This window comes from Notolepis coatsorum, assembly GCF_963971535.1.
Source record: "Notolepis coatsorum genome assembly, chromosome: 16".
Lineage (NCBI taxonomy): Eukaryota > Metazoa > Chordata > Actinopteri > Aulopiformes > Paralepididae > Notolepis > Notolepis coatsorum.
Genome location: NC_140180.1, coordinates 21,320,889 through 21,336,977, shown reverse-complemented (window position 1 = coordinate 21,336,977; position 16,089 = coordinate 21,320,889). Strand labels below are relative to the sequence as shown.

The 16,089-nt window shown below is 43.4% G+C and overlaps 1 protein-coding gene across 1 annotated transcript in view; it reads right to left on the bottom strand.

Moving 5' to 3' along the window:
* Window positions 1–16,089, bottom strand: part of LOC311242921 (glutamate receptor 3-like) — a gene marked incomplete at both ends in the record, with an annotated part of 166,302 nt that overhangs the window by 70,023 nt on the left and 80,190 nt on the right. Inside the window, 1 exon segment of the mRNA XM_084331986.1 lies at window positions 10,517–10,704. Within this exon segment, the coding sequence (XP_084188112.1) occupies window positions 10,517–10,704 (188 nt within the window).

Below are 16,089 nucleotides of genomic sequence, written 5' to 3'. Positions count from 1 at the left end.
ACAAGTTTGGCATGAAGTTTGGCTTTTTTCCCAAAAAACACTGAATATTGTAAAAAAAAAAACACCTGACTCACATTTCGGATGGTTATGTGTCATTTCTCTGAAGTGTGACAGCGATTTGCCACGCAAACTCTCAGGGGAGAGGGGATCATATTATTAGATTCTGCAAGTTCACAGCAAACTCACAGCAACAGAGTTGCCTGCATTTTTACTTCATTGTACTTGTTCTTTAGTTGTATATCGTATATTGTATATTTGTATAGTATTGGAACTTTATTCCTCTTTTACTTCCTTTTTTTTTTACTGTATGAAGCACATTCTCAGGGGGCTCATACAGAACCAAGCATTTCACTGTAATGTACATGTACTTTCTACGTGACAAATACAACCAAACTTGAAACTTGAATCTCTCCTCATATTTAAGAGGCGAAAACTGGCTCCTAAAACAGAAAGTGGCTCTACTCAGTTTTCTGAGGGTAATTCGGAATGATTTCGGTCAGGTCAGAAAACATACAATTCTACACTATCCATGCATACATTTACATTTACAGTAGTCATTTAGCTGACGCTTTTATCCAAAGCGACTTACAAGTTCTGTACGACAAGACATCAGGAAGGGCACAACACTATCAGCTGAGTAACAATGTTCATCAAAGTGTTGAGTGCTACAGTGTAGGTTAGTTTATTAGGACACGTGCATGACAGTAAGGTTAGTTAGGGTTAGATATATATTTTTTCTTTTTCAGATAATGGCACGCCAGTAATGAGACCCAACTATCATTTGAGGGATGTGCTATATGCATCCTTGATTCAGCTGCAGCTGTAAAGGAAGCAGACCGTCGTCATCGTAGCTGGAGAGAGAGAGAGAGAGAGAGAGAGAGAGAGAGTGCGCTGTTCCTTCGCCTCTCATTCTGCAGGGGGAATTGGGCAGGTCATATTCTCTTTAATGATAACACCATAATCCCCTTTAATTCTGTAAGCGCAGATAGTAAATGGTCCTTAACAGGCGGCACTGGAGCCCAGGGATCTGAAGGGACCACGTACCCGGAGCTTTACATCAAACAGCAGGGGGTTCTCGGTGCTATTTCCATCACACCCGTCCTCCTCAACCCCCACCCAACTCCAACCCCCCTGCCCAACCCCCCCCCCCCCCCCACCACTATTCTGTCATGGTGACAATGAGCTGTCAGGGATCAGGAGCACCTTTCATATCAACCCCCCCCCCCCTCGTCGTCTTAAAGGCAGGGAGAGTTTGAGAGATACTGTGACGGGGGGGTGGTGGTGTCGGTATTGTTATCAGAAGATGGAATCAAAGTAATCAAGGGCCTTTTGAGTGTGCCTGAGAGGGTTTCACGCGGCAGACGAAGACGTTTTTCATTATCGCCGTGCCTTCGGGATCTCGTCTTCCCTCTGACGGAGTTGGCTGAGCAAGTTTTGCCATTTTCGTGTCACTTTATTTATTTAGGCCTACGGTAATTATAATTTTTTATTTATCTATTTTATTTATCTCTCCCAAGGTGTTGATATTTCTATTTCTATCCGTCGTCGCAGATGTGCTGCGAGAACATAGCAATGACATCACCACTCTGATATCGCTCTTTGTTCCCAGCATGTCTTATCTTCCGTGACATGGGATGACAGAATTCTTTCATTACTGACATTTTCGTGCCTGCTGTTGGCAATCTATCTATCTCTAGCCCCCCCCCCCCCCCCTGCCCACCCCCTCGTCCTTCTACCTCCTGCGGTGGTTTTAAAACATTTAGCACTCAGAAATGCTTCTTGTTCGGTGGCTGGGTGGCGCAGCGGGAGATTGCGCTCTGTCACCAATGCGAGAGACTCCGGTCTCGAATCCGGGTGTCAGCATTGCCTCCGGCTTGGGCCAGCCGTCATACTAACTCGTTTGGCTGAGTTAGCGGGAGGGAAGTCGATGGGGTGGTAATCTGGCGTTGTGGACAGCGACTCCTACAGGTCAGGTCAGGGCGCCTGCACAGCAAAAGACAGGAAGTGGTGAAGGACCTCCCACGTGTTACACTTCACCAATGAGAGTCCGCTGGCTGTCTGCGCATGTGTCGGAGGAAGCATGTGGTAGACCTCAGGGCTCCCTTGACCGACAAGTAGGGGGCACATGCGCACAACGACCAGGTAGGGGAGGTGGTAATTGGCATAGCACGACTAAATTGGGATGGAGGAAAAGCACAGAAAATCAGGCGGAGAAAAATAGGATTAAAGTTTTTTTTTTTTTTTAAATGCTTCTTGTTTTCCTACGCGTGTCCCGACAGAGGCGTGAGCCGCAACGACAAACACAAAGTGGTTCAGACGCTCCGGTAACGTCGAAAGGCAGAAATATACAGAACAGGAGAATCTCCAAAAAAACTATCAACGGAGAAGACAACATGGCCGTCCTCCGCGCCTCTACGCAGGCAGCGGCACAGCGTTCCAACGATCCCCGAGGGGCACCTTTTTCCCTCGTCTGTCTTTTTTATTATTAATATATATATATATATTTTTTTACTTATTGTCTTTGGTCCGCGGGAAAGCGCGCGGTCGGCTTCGCGGCTGGCGGAGCCTGTCTTTGAACAGCTTGCGCGCCCTGGGCCTTGTCCCAGACGCCGCTCATTCATGCCTGTGTCTCACCACGGTGGAGATGAGCAGGTTGTTGCCTCTAAGCAAACTCCAGCGCAGAAAGCCCAGGAGGGGCCCGAGAGAGAGAGAGAGAGAGAGAGAGAGAGAGAAGAGAGAGAGAGAGAGAGAGAGAGACGGGCAGGAACATGAAGGAGAGCGTAGCGCGCAGATACACCGGGTACGTGTGCAATCGCATAGATGGATCAGATTATAGGTATATACTGTGTACACACACGTGCATGGTCGAACGCACATACACACACACACACACAAAAACTTATACATACACAAGCACAAACATCCATGCACAAACACATCCACACACATGCATACACACAAAGAGCTCTGGTCTCCCCCCCCCCCCCCCCCCTCCCCCACACCACACACACACACACTCACACACACACACATATACACAAATGTACACTCACCTTCTGGAACTATTACACAAGCTTCCAGAATAATTAACATTGTGACATTCTATATAAGCTACCACTAGGTACCGGCACTAACATGATTGGCGAAGGGTCGATGACAATTGTTTTGTCCGCCCCACCTGCATTTCGTCTTCTCGTCTCCCCTTTTTTCCTCTTCTCTTTCTACGTATTTATTTTTTACATAATACACCATAGCAATCAATGGAAGGCTCTTTGGAAAAGATGAACCATGTACGAGTCAGATGAGAGCAATGCTGGCAGGGACTTCTCCGGTTATATTGTAAGGATGTAAGGATCGCCATTGGGTTAAGGTGCTGTATTTTTTTCTTCTTTTGTCAAAATAAGTGTTAAGTTAGAATAGAATAGATAGAATAGAAGTACTTTATTAATCCCGAGGGAAATTCAGCACTACGGATCGCTCACAATAAACATTTAGGTAGTTAAAAATCTCAAATAAGAATACACAGTCAAAGATATACAGTAAATGTACAGTCAAATGTACAGGAAGATATACAAGGATTTAAACTGTTACTCTGTGCTCAGTGAGGCAAGTAGCTCTACATTCTGACATACTGTAGCGTGTTTGGTTCAGTAACATGGGTCTCCCAGTCCCTCCGCTCTGCAGTAAACACTAAATACATTTTCTGGTATCCCGTTCCCACGTTAGAACTCCACAAAGTGGGGCGGCGTGGGGAAGCAGGACAACCGCGACGGCTTGTTCGTGAACGTTCTCTTTTTTCCACCTAAGCGGTTCACTAAAATATGTTCCTGACAGCGTTTTAGACGAGAAATAGGACATGCAATTGCAGGATCTTAATTCCGATTTGATATGCAAAGGAAGTTAGCGCCCACAATGGCGATACCACTTACAGCACCTTTAATTGATTTGCAGTGCAGTATACTATATTGATGGAGAAGCCCTTTTCATGACAGATCCTGAGTAGTAGCTGTGGCACACAACACTAATGACCAGTGAGTAACATTAGCATTAGAAAGCAAATTAGTGTACTTTTATCTCTGCTTTCATGAAGACAATACACAATGTGCTCATTTACAGCACACTGTAAAGAGAGAAATAGACCCGATCAAAAGGACGTTCAACAACTGAACGCACTAAGGATGAAAGAAGCCCAGTAGTTGCGCGTTAAACGATCTAAAAAGGATCTTTCATGTATCTTTCTTCTCAGATGATAAACCAATCCCCTCGGAGGCAGTCGTCGCCGTCCCGCGTCTCGGCGCACAAGGAGGGTTGGAGGTCAAACTACTGGACACGGCTATTACACGGCTTGCCCCGATACCCTTGACCGAAGGTCCAGTGGGACCCAATCGTTAGTGAATTAATGGCAAGTGGCGCCGAGCTAAGTGTGCAGGATTGTCTATAATGCGAGGCGATCCAAACGGATGGAGGCTGAGTGACACCCTCCAGCGCGGGGCCGGGCCCCGCTCCACTCCCTCCACTCTGCCCGGCTTCATTGGCTGCCATGAGGAGGTCTCTCCGCGCAGACAGGGATTACTCACACTGAAATCATACCACTAAGCCACGGAGCTGATTTCCCATTCCCACACCGACAATCAGGCGGTCGGATCTGTCTCGCCTCGTGGGTCACCTCTCGATGGGCAGCGACCTTGACAGATTGAAGTGACGTCGCGTCGTAATACATCGCGTTACGAAGACAATGGCCCTCGGGTCCTCGGGTGGCGAAGCTGAGGGTCCTTCGTTTAGATAAAAACACCCCGCTCAGTGCTCACATCCTGTCGGGATCCACGGCTCATTGAGCTCATATTGCCGACCCTTCTATCCAGAAAGAGACTTACTGTACAGATTGTGAGCAACAAGTGAGCAGTCAATCTTTCTAAATGTTCTTATGTACCCCAGTTGCTATTGCATGTTTTTTTTATTTTTTTTTTAAACCTTTATTTAGCCAGATAAAACGTTAAGAACAGGTTTCTTATTTACAATGTCGATTTATTTAGCCAGATACAACATTAAGAACAGGTTTTATTTAGCCAGATAAAACATTAAGAACAGGTTTCTTATTTACAATGTCGATCTAGTCACTTATTTGGTACTTATTTGTGTTTCATTACACGTATATGTGCATGCTTACCAACTGTTTCGCCTGTTTTATAGCAACACTGCTATCACCGACATCTAAGAAGGGAGATCCCCCCTTGAACGGCCCTTCTAAGGTTTCTCCCCTCCACATTCCCTGTGGTGCTTTTTTCCTATTGCTAGGTTTTTAGTGAGTTTTCCCTTACCTTCGCGTGGGGTATGTCTGGCAGTGTTGCATTAATTTATTTATTTTACATTTAATTTCGGACTTCATGGTGTTTTTGTTTTGTTCTTGATTTATTGTGATGTTTCTTCTTGACTTGTTTAAAGAAGACGTGTCCGGCCCATGGGGACATTAACGTGTGTTGTCGGGCCTTACAAATACATTTGATTTGATTTAGGAGGGGTACGTCTCTGGTGGCTATGGGGCACTGTGACAGTGTCGAACTTGAGTGTTACCCTTGATTGCATAGTAGTATAGACATATTCAAATGGTACTGTGGGTAGTAGTAGGCTATAGGGATAGTAGCATAGCACATAGTAGATAGTAATAAAGCACATAGTAAAAGACAGTAATAAGAAAAAAAGAAAAATCTGATATTGATTGCAGAGGTGTGTTTTTATTTATCAGGCGTTTGACTAAATATCGTGCCACAATACATTGTGATATGAAAATGTGACGATAAGTGTAACGTGAGTAATATCCACAGTGACGATGGACTGTGTTGTGAAGTGACTGTGGCAGTAAGCGGTACTGCAAGTTAATAGTGATATCAGCTCATTCATTACTTCTTAGTTATACCTCTGATCATATCAGCAAAACTGCCCTGAGCATTTCAGATTCAGCTAACCTCTTTCTTTATCGCCATGTATGACAAGATGGCTAGACTATAACATGATACTTTAACACAACATTTAGTTTACAATTTTCCTGAGAAAAGGAAATATTCTATTATAAAATAACACTATTTCGTGTAGTTGATGCCTAATAAAAAACTAATTCTGTCATACATTTTCTTAATTCAAATTTTGTAAAAATATTGTGAATAGGGAATCGTGAACCCAGCATCACATAATACCATGTCCTGCGTGTATTGTATTGTCAGACCCCCAGGCCTACAGTATGTGTGTCTACAAGCACTCAACCAGTAGCATTGAAACTGAAACTCTTGGTTTCTGTCGCAGCGGGAATCCACGAGCGAATGCCCCCTATGTGCCATTTTCGGTTCTGCCCGTCTCAGCGGGGGCCAGTCCACTCAGGCCTCGCTGTATAATGGTACGCCCCATCAGGGGGGTGGACGCAGAGTGAAGTCCAGCCGCGTCCCTGAATAACTCTGACTCATCAGTATTGGCAACGCGGGGCAAATTATTCAATTATCTTCATTATAGACCATCCCACGCTGTGGTCATCATTTAAGTAAGGAGTGCAATTATTGGCCACTGCTGCTTTGTGGAGGTGAGCTACTGTGAAAGCTCTATTTCCCCCTTTAGTGATGAAGTAACGTTTAAAGCTACAATCTGTGATTTTGCTTTTCAACATTTTTTTATTTTTTTATTTACACAAGTTTGGCCTGCAGATGTAAAACACTCTATTGTACCTACTGCTTTCACTGTCTACAACTGCCCTACACTGTAATCATAGCAATCATAATAATCTTAACCACCCACCTCATATTATAGCTGACCCACTCTGTATGATAGCATGTACGGCAGTGCTGTATATACACAGCATATACTTTTATATATTTATAATCACTGCATATATATACATATCTGTCTGAATACTGCATATAATCCTTATCCTTCTATATACCTACTTATTCACCTGCATAAAACCCATATAACTCTGTATGATAGCATGTACAATAATGCTGTATATATACCGTACATATATATATATTTATTCTTACCATATATATATATATATATATCCACATGTGTCTGTACATACCCGTTTGCATATCTATAGATAATATATCTATATCTGTACATATCCCTGTAGATATTAATATTAAAACTCTGTACATATATCTGATTAGCACTATACTCAGTAGTACTAATTTATATATTTTATACCCAGTTTAATCACATTGTATATTATTATTGCATTTGCACTTTGGTTGGATGCCAAACGTTGTTGTACTGTACTTGTGCTGTATAATGACAATACATTTGATTCTAATCTAATCTAATGATTGTTAACAAGAATATAGATCTGTTTTATACTCGAGTGTCGACACACGCAGACGTAAAGCAAACCGGAACAGCCACATAATACAGCGAAGAAGACAATAAGGAAATCACCCGTTTAGTCCTTGTATCAAGAGCTCAGTCAATCAACTAGTCACTCACTCCAACGTAGCCCTTCTGAGCACACGACCCACACTACCGCCTTAAGTCCACAGAAGACAAATCATTATCCTCCTCTGCTCCCCGACTCTGGAATCAACTCCCATCGCACATCAAAGAAGCCCCATCCGTAGAAACATTTAAGTCCCACCTCAAAACCCTTGCATACCCTCACTCCTAGAGATGGGTACCGAATTCGGTTCTTTTGAGGTACCGAACCGAAACACGTCGGTACTACCGAGTATCGAATCAAGTGAGATACAGAGAAAAAATAAAATAAAAATATATTTTTTTCCTTTTTTCTTTTCATGTCAACGTTCACACGCACAATATATGCTTACCTAGGATTTGACTTGATTCAACAACAAAGCAGTTGGAGCAATGGCAAGCCGAAAACGGTCGAAATTGTAGTTATTTGAAGTTTGGATAATTTTTTTCACGACTGAGGTAGGTAAATTAATTTTTTTTAGACTAAAGTACCGAAAAAAGGTACCGTTGGGTACCGTATCGGTTCAAATGTGAAAGGTACCCATCCCTACTCACTCCTGACCCTCCAACCCCTGCATCACTTACATTTTCATATCAGTACACACCTATATTATATATTAGTATTATTATTTATATTTTTTGTATTATTATTATTATTTATTAAAATGTTCTCTCTGTCTCGTCTCTAAGCTACCTCCCTTTCTCTTTAGTATCCCCCACCATGTTGTCATTGTGAAAGTCCATGCACTGTGTTTGTCCATGTACTGTGTTTGTCCGCATGTACTGTAATGCAATGTCTGTAAAGTGCTTTGAGATACCTTATGTAAGGTGCTATATAAAATACATTTATTTATTTCCTTTTTTTTGTGTGGTGGGGCTACCCATTTGTTCACGTCTGGATCACTGACGGGCCTTTAAAGAGGAAAGTGTATCGAGGAGGAGGAGGGAGTGGAGGCATTTCCTTCCAGAAGAAGAAATAAATAATTCATTCATGGAAACAAAGGTAGAATGAAGGAGAACATCAAACACACTAATACCCAGTGTCCTTATTATTGGTTTTTAGAAAATAAGCTGTTAAAGACACACCCCGTTAATATGTCTCGTGTGATTTGCAATGCATATACTCGGCTCCCCAGAAAAGCTGATGCACGACGTACGCTCAAAAGAAAAAGGAAATAGATTTGAGTAACATCATAATTTAACTATGAATTATGGGGGGGGGTCTGCGGCACGAGAATTAAATTAGACACAGCTAATTAAATTAATACCAAAAGTAATTCAGCCTTAAACTATGACTCTGGGATCAAATTAGATTTATATGAGAAAACAAAAACAAACGCAAGTGAAACTAACGCTCACCGAGGGGACACAGTGAGGCAGGGAGAAGCCGATATCTAAATGAATGTTAACGAGCAAAATCCAATTCGGGGCTTGATTGCCTTATAAACAGGCGGGTGGCGGCGGCGGCGGAGGCACACCGTGGGGCGTACGGCGGAGTTAGGGAACAGTGGAGGAGGAGTGAGACTTAATAGCCACTCGTCTATTCGCGCGGTAATTGTGTTTCCCCTACCATGGGCTTCTAGTGGACCTCTCCATCCCTCCCTGGGCTGGGGGCAACGTGATGGGAGAGATGGAGGGGGTTTCGGGGGTCATTACGACAGGATTATGAGAAGGCCACATCATCAGCCTATAGCTCTCCACACAGCCGCTTTAAACTCAGGCCTCCAAACCGCAAGGCACCGACGAACCCCTCACCCTGGATGCCCCGTCAGCCTCCGACACGGCGCGCGGACAATACAGCACAGCCGCTAGGCTAGGTAAGCTCCTGAGACCTAGAAGATTACTCCTCCCGCACCTCACGTTCCCTGTTAAATGCTATATCACAGGCACTCAAAGGCCCTGTTTGTGCCTTGCAAAAAAACTAAAAGAAAACTGTGTACAGTGTATATTCTGTCTTACTGAATTAAATGTTTCAGAAGAAATAACTGCTTTACATAGATAGATAGATAGATAGATAGATAGATAGATAGATAGATAGATAGATAGATAGATAGATAGATAGATAGATAGATAGATAGATAGATAGATAGATAGATAGATAGATAGATAGATAGATAGATAGATAGATAGATAGATAGATAGATAGATAGATAGATAGATAGATAGATAGATAGATAGATAGATAGATAGATAGATAGATAGATAGATAGATAGATAGATAGATAGATAGATAGATACTGTATTGATCCCCTTGGGGAAATTCAGGTATCCAATAGCTCTCATCAGTCAACATTACAGTTGACAAATGTTAGAATAGACAGACATAGGGCGGCTAAGTGGTGTAGTGGGCAAGGCGCTCGCCACCAACGCAGGAGACGCTGGGTTCGAGCCCAGCTCTCTGCGTTGCTACCAGCTTGGCTGGTCGTTCATACTAACACAATTGGCAGTGTTAGGGGTGGGAAAGCTGGTGGGTGGGTCCTGGTCGTTGTAAACAGCGACTCCTACAGTTCGGTCGGGGCGCCTGCTCAGCGAGGAAAGGATCTAAGGGGGGTAGTGTGATCCTTCCACACGTTACACCCTCTCAGTGAGAGTCCACGCTGCCAGGTGAAAAGAAGCGGTTGATTGGCTACACATGTATCGGAGGAAGCACGTGATAGCCTCCACTCTCCCAGACCGACTGTAGGGGGTAGGTGCGCAGCGACCAGGAAGGGGATTGGGAATTGGCATAACGACTAACATTGGGATGGGAGAAAAACGGAGGAAAAAGGAGGGGGGAAAAGATAAAAAAATAAAATAAAAAATAGACAGACATAAATGGACACACAATAAAATAATCAATAAATGAAGGTAAATGAGCACTATTGCACATGTATATTGCCGTGCTTCAGGGAGGGGAGGGTGTGTTCTTGTGCCCGGTTTACACAGCAGCTAGCATGTGGAAGTGTAGGGGTTTAACCTTCTGTAGTGTGGTAGTGAAAGGGTTACATCTGAGAGCAGGGACGGTGGTCTACTCTGCAGGCATAGCTACAGTAGCTGCAGATACGGGGGTGTGAGTGGTGATCCTTACCTGTTCCAATATGGTGTTGATCCTTTCAACCTCGCAGTCGATCACAAAGCGCTTCTCCTGCCTCCTGTCCATCTCCTCGATGATGCGCTTGAACTCCGCCGCATCCGTTACGCTGCTCACAGAGCGCGCAGTCACCTGCCAGTTGTTAGCTACCGCTGCCTCCATGATGGCCTGCAGTATAGAGAAACCTAGAGAGAGAGAGAGAGAGAGGGGGAGAGAGAGATATAGAGAGAGAGAGAAAGAGAGAGAGAAGGAGAGAGAGAGAGAGAGAGAGAGAGAGAGAGAATGAGAGAGAGAGAGAGAGAGAGAGAGAGAGAGAGAGAGAGTGAGAGAGAGAAGAGAGAGAGAGAGAGAGAGAGAGAGAGAGAGAGAGAGAGAGAGAGAGAGAGAGAGAGAGAGAGAGAGAGAGAGAGAGAGAGAGAGAGAGAGAGAGAGAGAGAGAGAGAGAGAGAGAGGAGGGGGGCAGGGGGTTCATTGGACATTAAAGGATGTACAGAGGACAGAGTGCCATAACACAGCGTGTAATTGCAGCTATTATGCAGGAATGGGCAATAATGTATTTGTACAGGCCTTTTGCTTACAGGGGCACTTCGCTGAAAAACAATGCCAATTTATTTTGCACATAATCCCATACATATCCTATGGCTCTAAACTGTTTTGCACACATTCATTTTGTTTGACAGTTATTTGAGAGTTAATGCGTTTGAATATGGCCACCAGTGATGTCATCAGAGGACACTGAATACTTGTGTTGTGTTAATTACAGCTCAATGAAAGGATGTTAGTGTTATGTAGCTCAATGTAATATAAGTGGTAAATGGACTGCATTTATTTGACCCAAAGCGCTTTACAACGTATGCCTCACGTTCACCCATTCATTCACACACCGGTGGTGGAGGTAACCATGCAAGGTGCTGACCTGCTCATCTCGAGCCGTTAGGGCTTAAGTGTTTTGCTCAACACTTCGACACGCTGCTGGGAGTAGCCAGGAACCTTGAGAACCTTTAGAGAACCTTTAGAACCTTTAGACGGCCGCTCTACCTCCTGAGCTAATGTAGATGAAAGAATATTGCCCCTTTAACTTTAAAGGTTACGAGCCACCTGATTACAATCTAAAAGAACTCTGGCCATTTACATATTGTCTAGACTCGCTTGTGTCAGAGTATGTGTGTGTGTGTGTGTGTGTGTGTGTGTGTGTGTGTGTGTGTGTGTGTGTGTGTGTGTGTGTGTGTGTGTGTGTGTGTGCGTGTGTGTGTGTGTGTGTGTGTGTGCGTGTGTGTGTGTGTGTGTGTGTGTGTGTGTGTGTGTGTGTGTGTGTGTGTGCGTGTGTAGATGTGCACATTCAGGACACAATATCAAAATGAAGTGGAGAGACATGGTAGAAGAAGAATTTCCATATTATCAAAACATACAGTAGCAGGTGGTTGATATTAACCTCCTTCGCATCTGTGGAACCGGCATTTAGCTCAGAGCCACATGCTAACGCTGACAGTGTCGTGGCAGCACACATCATGGCTTCCATTTCCGCTCCCTAGACTTGTGCCAACTCAATTAAAGATAAAGACATTGAAAGATTAATCCAGGCCAGTAGTGAAGAGAGAGATCTTTATGCTAGCAGAGCAGTGGAGAAGAAGCCTTCTGATGATTAATTTACAAGTGGAATATTTTCATTCGACTATAAGCTCTCGGAAACACAGTGGTCAAATGACCCACCATTGAATGAATAATAGAGTCCTATGTCCGTGGGATGGATTGCATGTAGCAGGGGCTGGGGAAAAAAAGGCTTAACTCCCCTGCATGTACAGCACGAGAGAGGGAACATGAGGGCTATTAATGAAAATAAAGGACAGCACTGGTATTTCATTAAGCCACAGACAATGTAACTGTTTTCAAAATCTAGGCACAATACGCTTCCTTTTCCATTATCTTTCTATGGAGACTCTACAAATTGTCTTTTATATTATAGGCTACAGCAGCGACTGATCCGGGAGGGAATTTGCAGCGGCAGCAGAATCTGTCCAACTTGCTCCCTGGCACGACGAGTGCAAAAAAAAAAGAAAAAAAATGCTGATTTCAAATGCTGATTAATATCATTGCAGTTGGGAAATTTGGTCATTGGGTATTATGCAAATATAGCTTGACACAGTCTCAACAGCACGGGGCAAAGAAAAGCTTGTCATGTATTGTTTTCTGTGAGCCACGGCGTCCTTATCTCTAGGAGCCTATAGTAGCGCACAGGGCTCTGACAAAGCCAGCGCAGACGCAGAACTAGGTAATGGCACCGACGGCGATGAGAAAGCCACTTCCTCACTACCCTCAAGGAAACGCTGGTATTCTGACGTGATGACCCTTCCTTCTCTTATAGTATTCTGATGTGATGACCCTTCCTTCTCTTCTAGTATTCTGACGTGATGACCCTTCCTTCTCTTATAGTATTCTGACATGATGACCCTTCCTTCTCTTATAGTATTCTGACGTGATGACCCTTCCTTCTCTCATAGTATTCTGACGTGATGACCCTTCCTTCTCTTATAGTATTCTGACGTGATGACCCTTCCTTCTCTCATAGTATTCTGACGTGATGACCCTTCCTTCTCTTCTAGTATTCTGACGTGATGACCCTTCTTCTCTTATAGTATTCTGACATGATGACCCTTCTTCTCTTATAGTATTCTGACATGATGACCCTTCCTTCTCTCATAGTATTCTGACATGATGACCCTTCCTTCTCTTATAGTATTCTGACATGATGACCCTTCCTTCTCTCATAGTATTCTGACATGATGACCCTTCCTTCTCTTCTAGTATTCTGACGTGATGACCCTTCTTCTCTTATAGTATTCTGACGTGATGACCCTTCCTTCTCTTCTAGTATTCTGACATGATGACCCTTCCTTCTCTCATAGTATTCTGACGTGATGACCCTTCCTTCTCTTATAGTATTCTGACGTGATGACCCTTCCTTCTCTTCTAGTATTCTGACGTGATGACCCTTCCTTCTCTTATAGTATTCTGACGTGATGACCCTTCCTTCTCTTCTAGTATTCTGACATGATGACCCTTCTTCTCTTATAGTATTCTGACGTGATGACCCTTCCTTCTCTTCTAGTATTCTGACATGATGACCCTTCCTTCTCTCATAGTATTCTGACGTGATGACCCTTCCTTCTCTTCTAGTATTCTGACGTGATGACCCTTCCTTCTCTTATAGTATTCTGACGTGATGACCCTTCCTTCTCTTATAGTATTCTGACGTGATGACCCTTCCTTCTCTTATAGTCTTATAGTATTCTGACGTGATGACCCTTCCTTCTCTTATAGTATTCTGACGTGATGACCCTTCCTTCTCTTATAGTATTCTGACATGATGACCCTTCCTTCTCTTCTAGTATTCTGACGTGATGACCCTTCCTTCTCTTCTAGTATTCTGACGTGATGACCCTTCCTTCTCTTCTAGTATTCTGACGTGATGACCCTTCCTTCTCTTATAGTATTCTGACGTGATGACCCTTCCTTCTCTTCTAGTATTCTGACGTGATGACCCTTCCTTCTCTTCTAGTATTCTGACGTGATGACCCTTCCTTCTCTTATAGTATTCTGACGTGATAACCCTTCCTTCTCTTCTAGTATTCTGACGTGATGACCCTTCCTTCTCTTATAGTATTCTGACGTGATGACCCTTCCTTCTCTTCTAGTATTCTGACGTGATGACCCTTCCTTCTCTTATAGTATTCTGACGTGATGACCCTTCCTTCTCTTCTAGTATTCTGACGTGATGACCCTTCCTTCTCTTCTAGTATTCTGATGTGATGACCCTTCCTTCTCTTATAGTATTCTGACGTGATGACCCTTCCTTCTCTTATAGTATTCTGACGTGATGACCCTTCCTTCTCTTCTAGTATTCTGACGTGATGACCCTTCCTTCTCTTATAGTATTCTGACGTGATGACCCTTCCTTCTCTTCTAGTATTCTGATGTGATGACCCTTCCTTCTCTTATAGTATTCTGACGTGATGACCCTTCCTTCTCTTATAGTATTCTGACGTGATGACCCTTCCTTCTCTTATAGTATTCTGACGTGATGACCCTTCCTTCTCTTCTAGTATTCTGACGTGATGACCCTTCCTTCTCTTATAGTATTCTGACGTGATGACCCTTCCTTCTCTTCTAGTATTCTGACGTGATGACCCTTCCTTCTCTTCTAGTATTCTGACGTGATGACCCTTCCTTCTCTTCTGGTATTCTGACATGATGACCCTTCCTTCTCTTCTAGTATTCTGACATGATGACCCTTCCTTCTCTTATAGTATTCTGACGTGATGACCCTTCCTTCTCTTCTGGTATTCTGACATGATGACCCTTCCTTCTCTTATAGTATTCTGACATGATGACCCTTCCTTCTCTTATAGTATTCTGACGTGATGACCCTTCCTTCTCTTCTAGTATTCTGACGTGATGACCCTTCCTTCTCTTATAGTATTCTGACGTGATGACCCTTCCTTCTCTTCTAGTATTCTGACGTGATGACCCTTCCTTCTCTTCTAGTATTCTGACGTGATGACCCTTCCTTCTCTTATAGTATTCTGACATGATGACCCTTCCTTCTCTTATAGTATTGTGACGTGATGACCCTTCCTTCTCTTATAGTATTCTGACATGATGACCCTTCCTTCTCTTATAGTATTCTGACATGATGACCCTTCCTTCTCTTATAGTATTCTGACGTGATGACCCTTCCTTCTCTTATAGTATTCTGACGTGATGACCCTTCCTTCTCTTCTAGTATTCTGACATGATGACCCTTCCTTCTCTTCTAGTATTCTGACGTGATGACCCTTCCTTCTCTTCTAGTATTCTGACGTGATGACCCTTCCTTCTCTTATAGTATTCTGACGTGATGACCCTTCCTTCTCTTATAGTATTCTGACGTGATGACCCTTCCTTCTCTTATAGTATTCTGACGTGATGACCCTTCCTTCTCTTATAGTATTCTGACATGATGACCCTTCCTTCTCTTCTAGTATTCTGACGTGATGACCCTTCCTTCTCTTATAGTATTCTGACGTGATGACCCTTCCTTCTCTTATAGTATTCTGACGTGATGACCCTTCCTTCTCTTATAGTATTCTGACGTGATGACCCTTCCTTCTCTTATAGTATTCTGACGTGATGACCCTTCCTTCTCTTATAGTATTCTGACATGATGACCCTTCCTTCTCTTCTAGTATTCTGACGTGATGACCCTTCCTTCTCTTATAGTATTCTGACGTGATGACCCTTCCTTCTCTTCTAGTATTCTGACGTGATGACCCTTCCTTCTCTTCTAGTATTCTGACGTGATGACCCTTCCTTCTCTTCTAGTATTCTGACGTGATGACCCTTCCTTCTCTTCTAGTATTCTGACGTGATGACCCTTCCTTCTCTTCTAGTATTCTGACGTGATGACCCTTCCTTCTCTTATAGTATTCTGACGTGATGACCCTTCCTTCTCTTCTAGTATTCTGACGTGATGACCCTTCCTTCTCTTATAGTATTCTGACGTGATGACCCTTCCTTCTCTTATAGTATTTTTG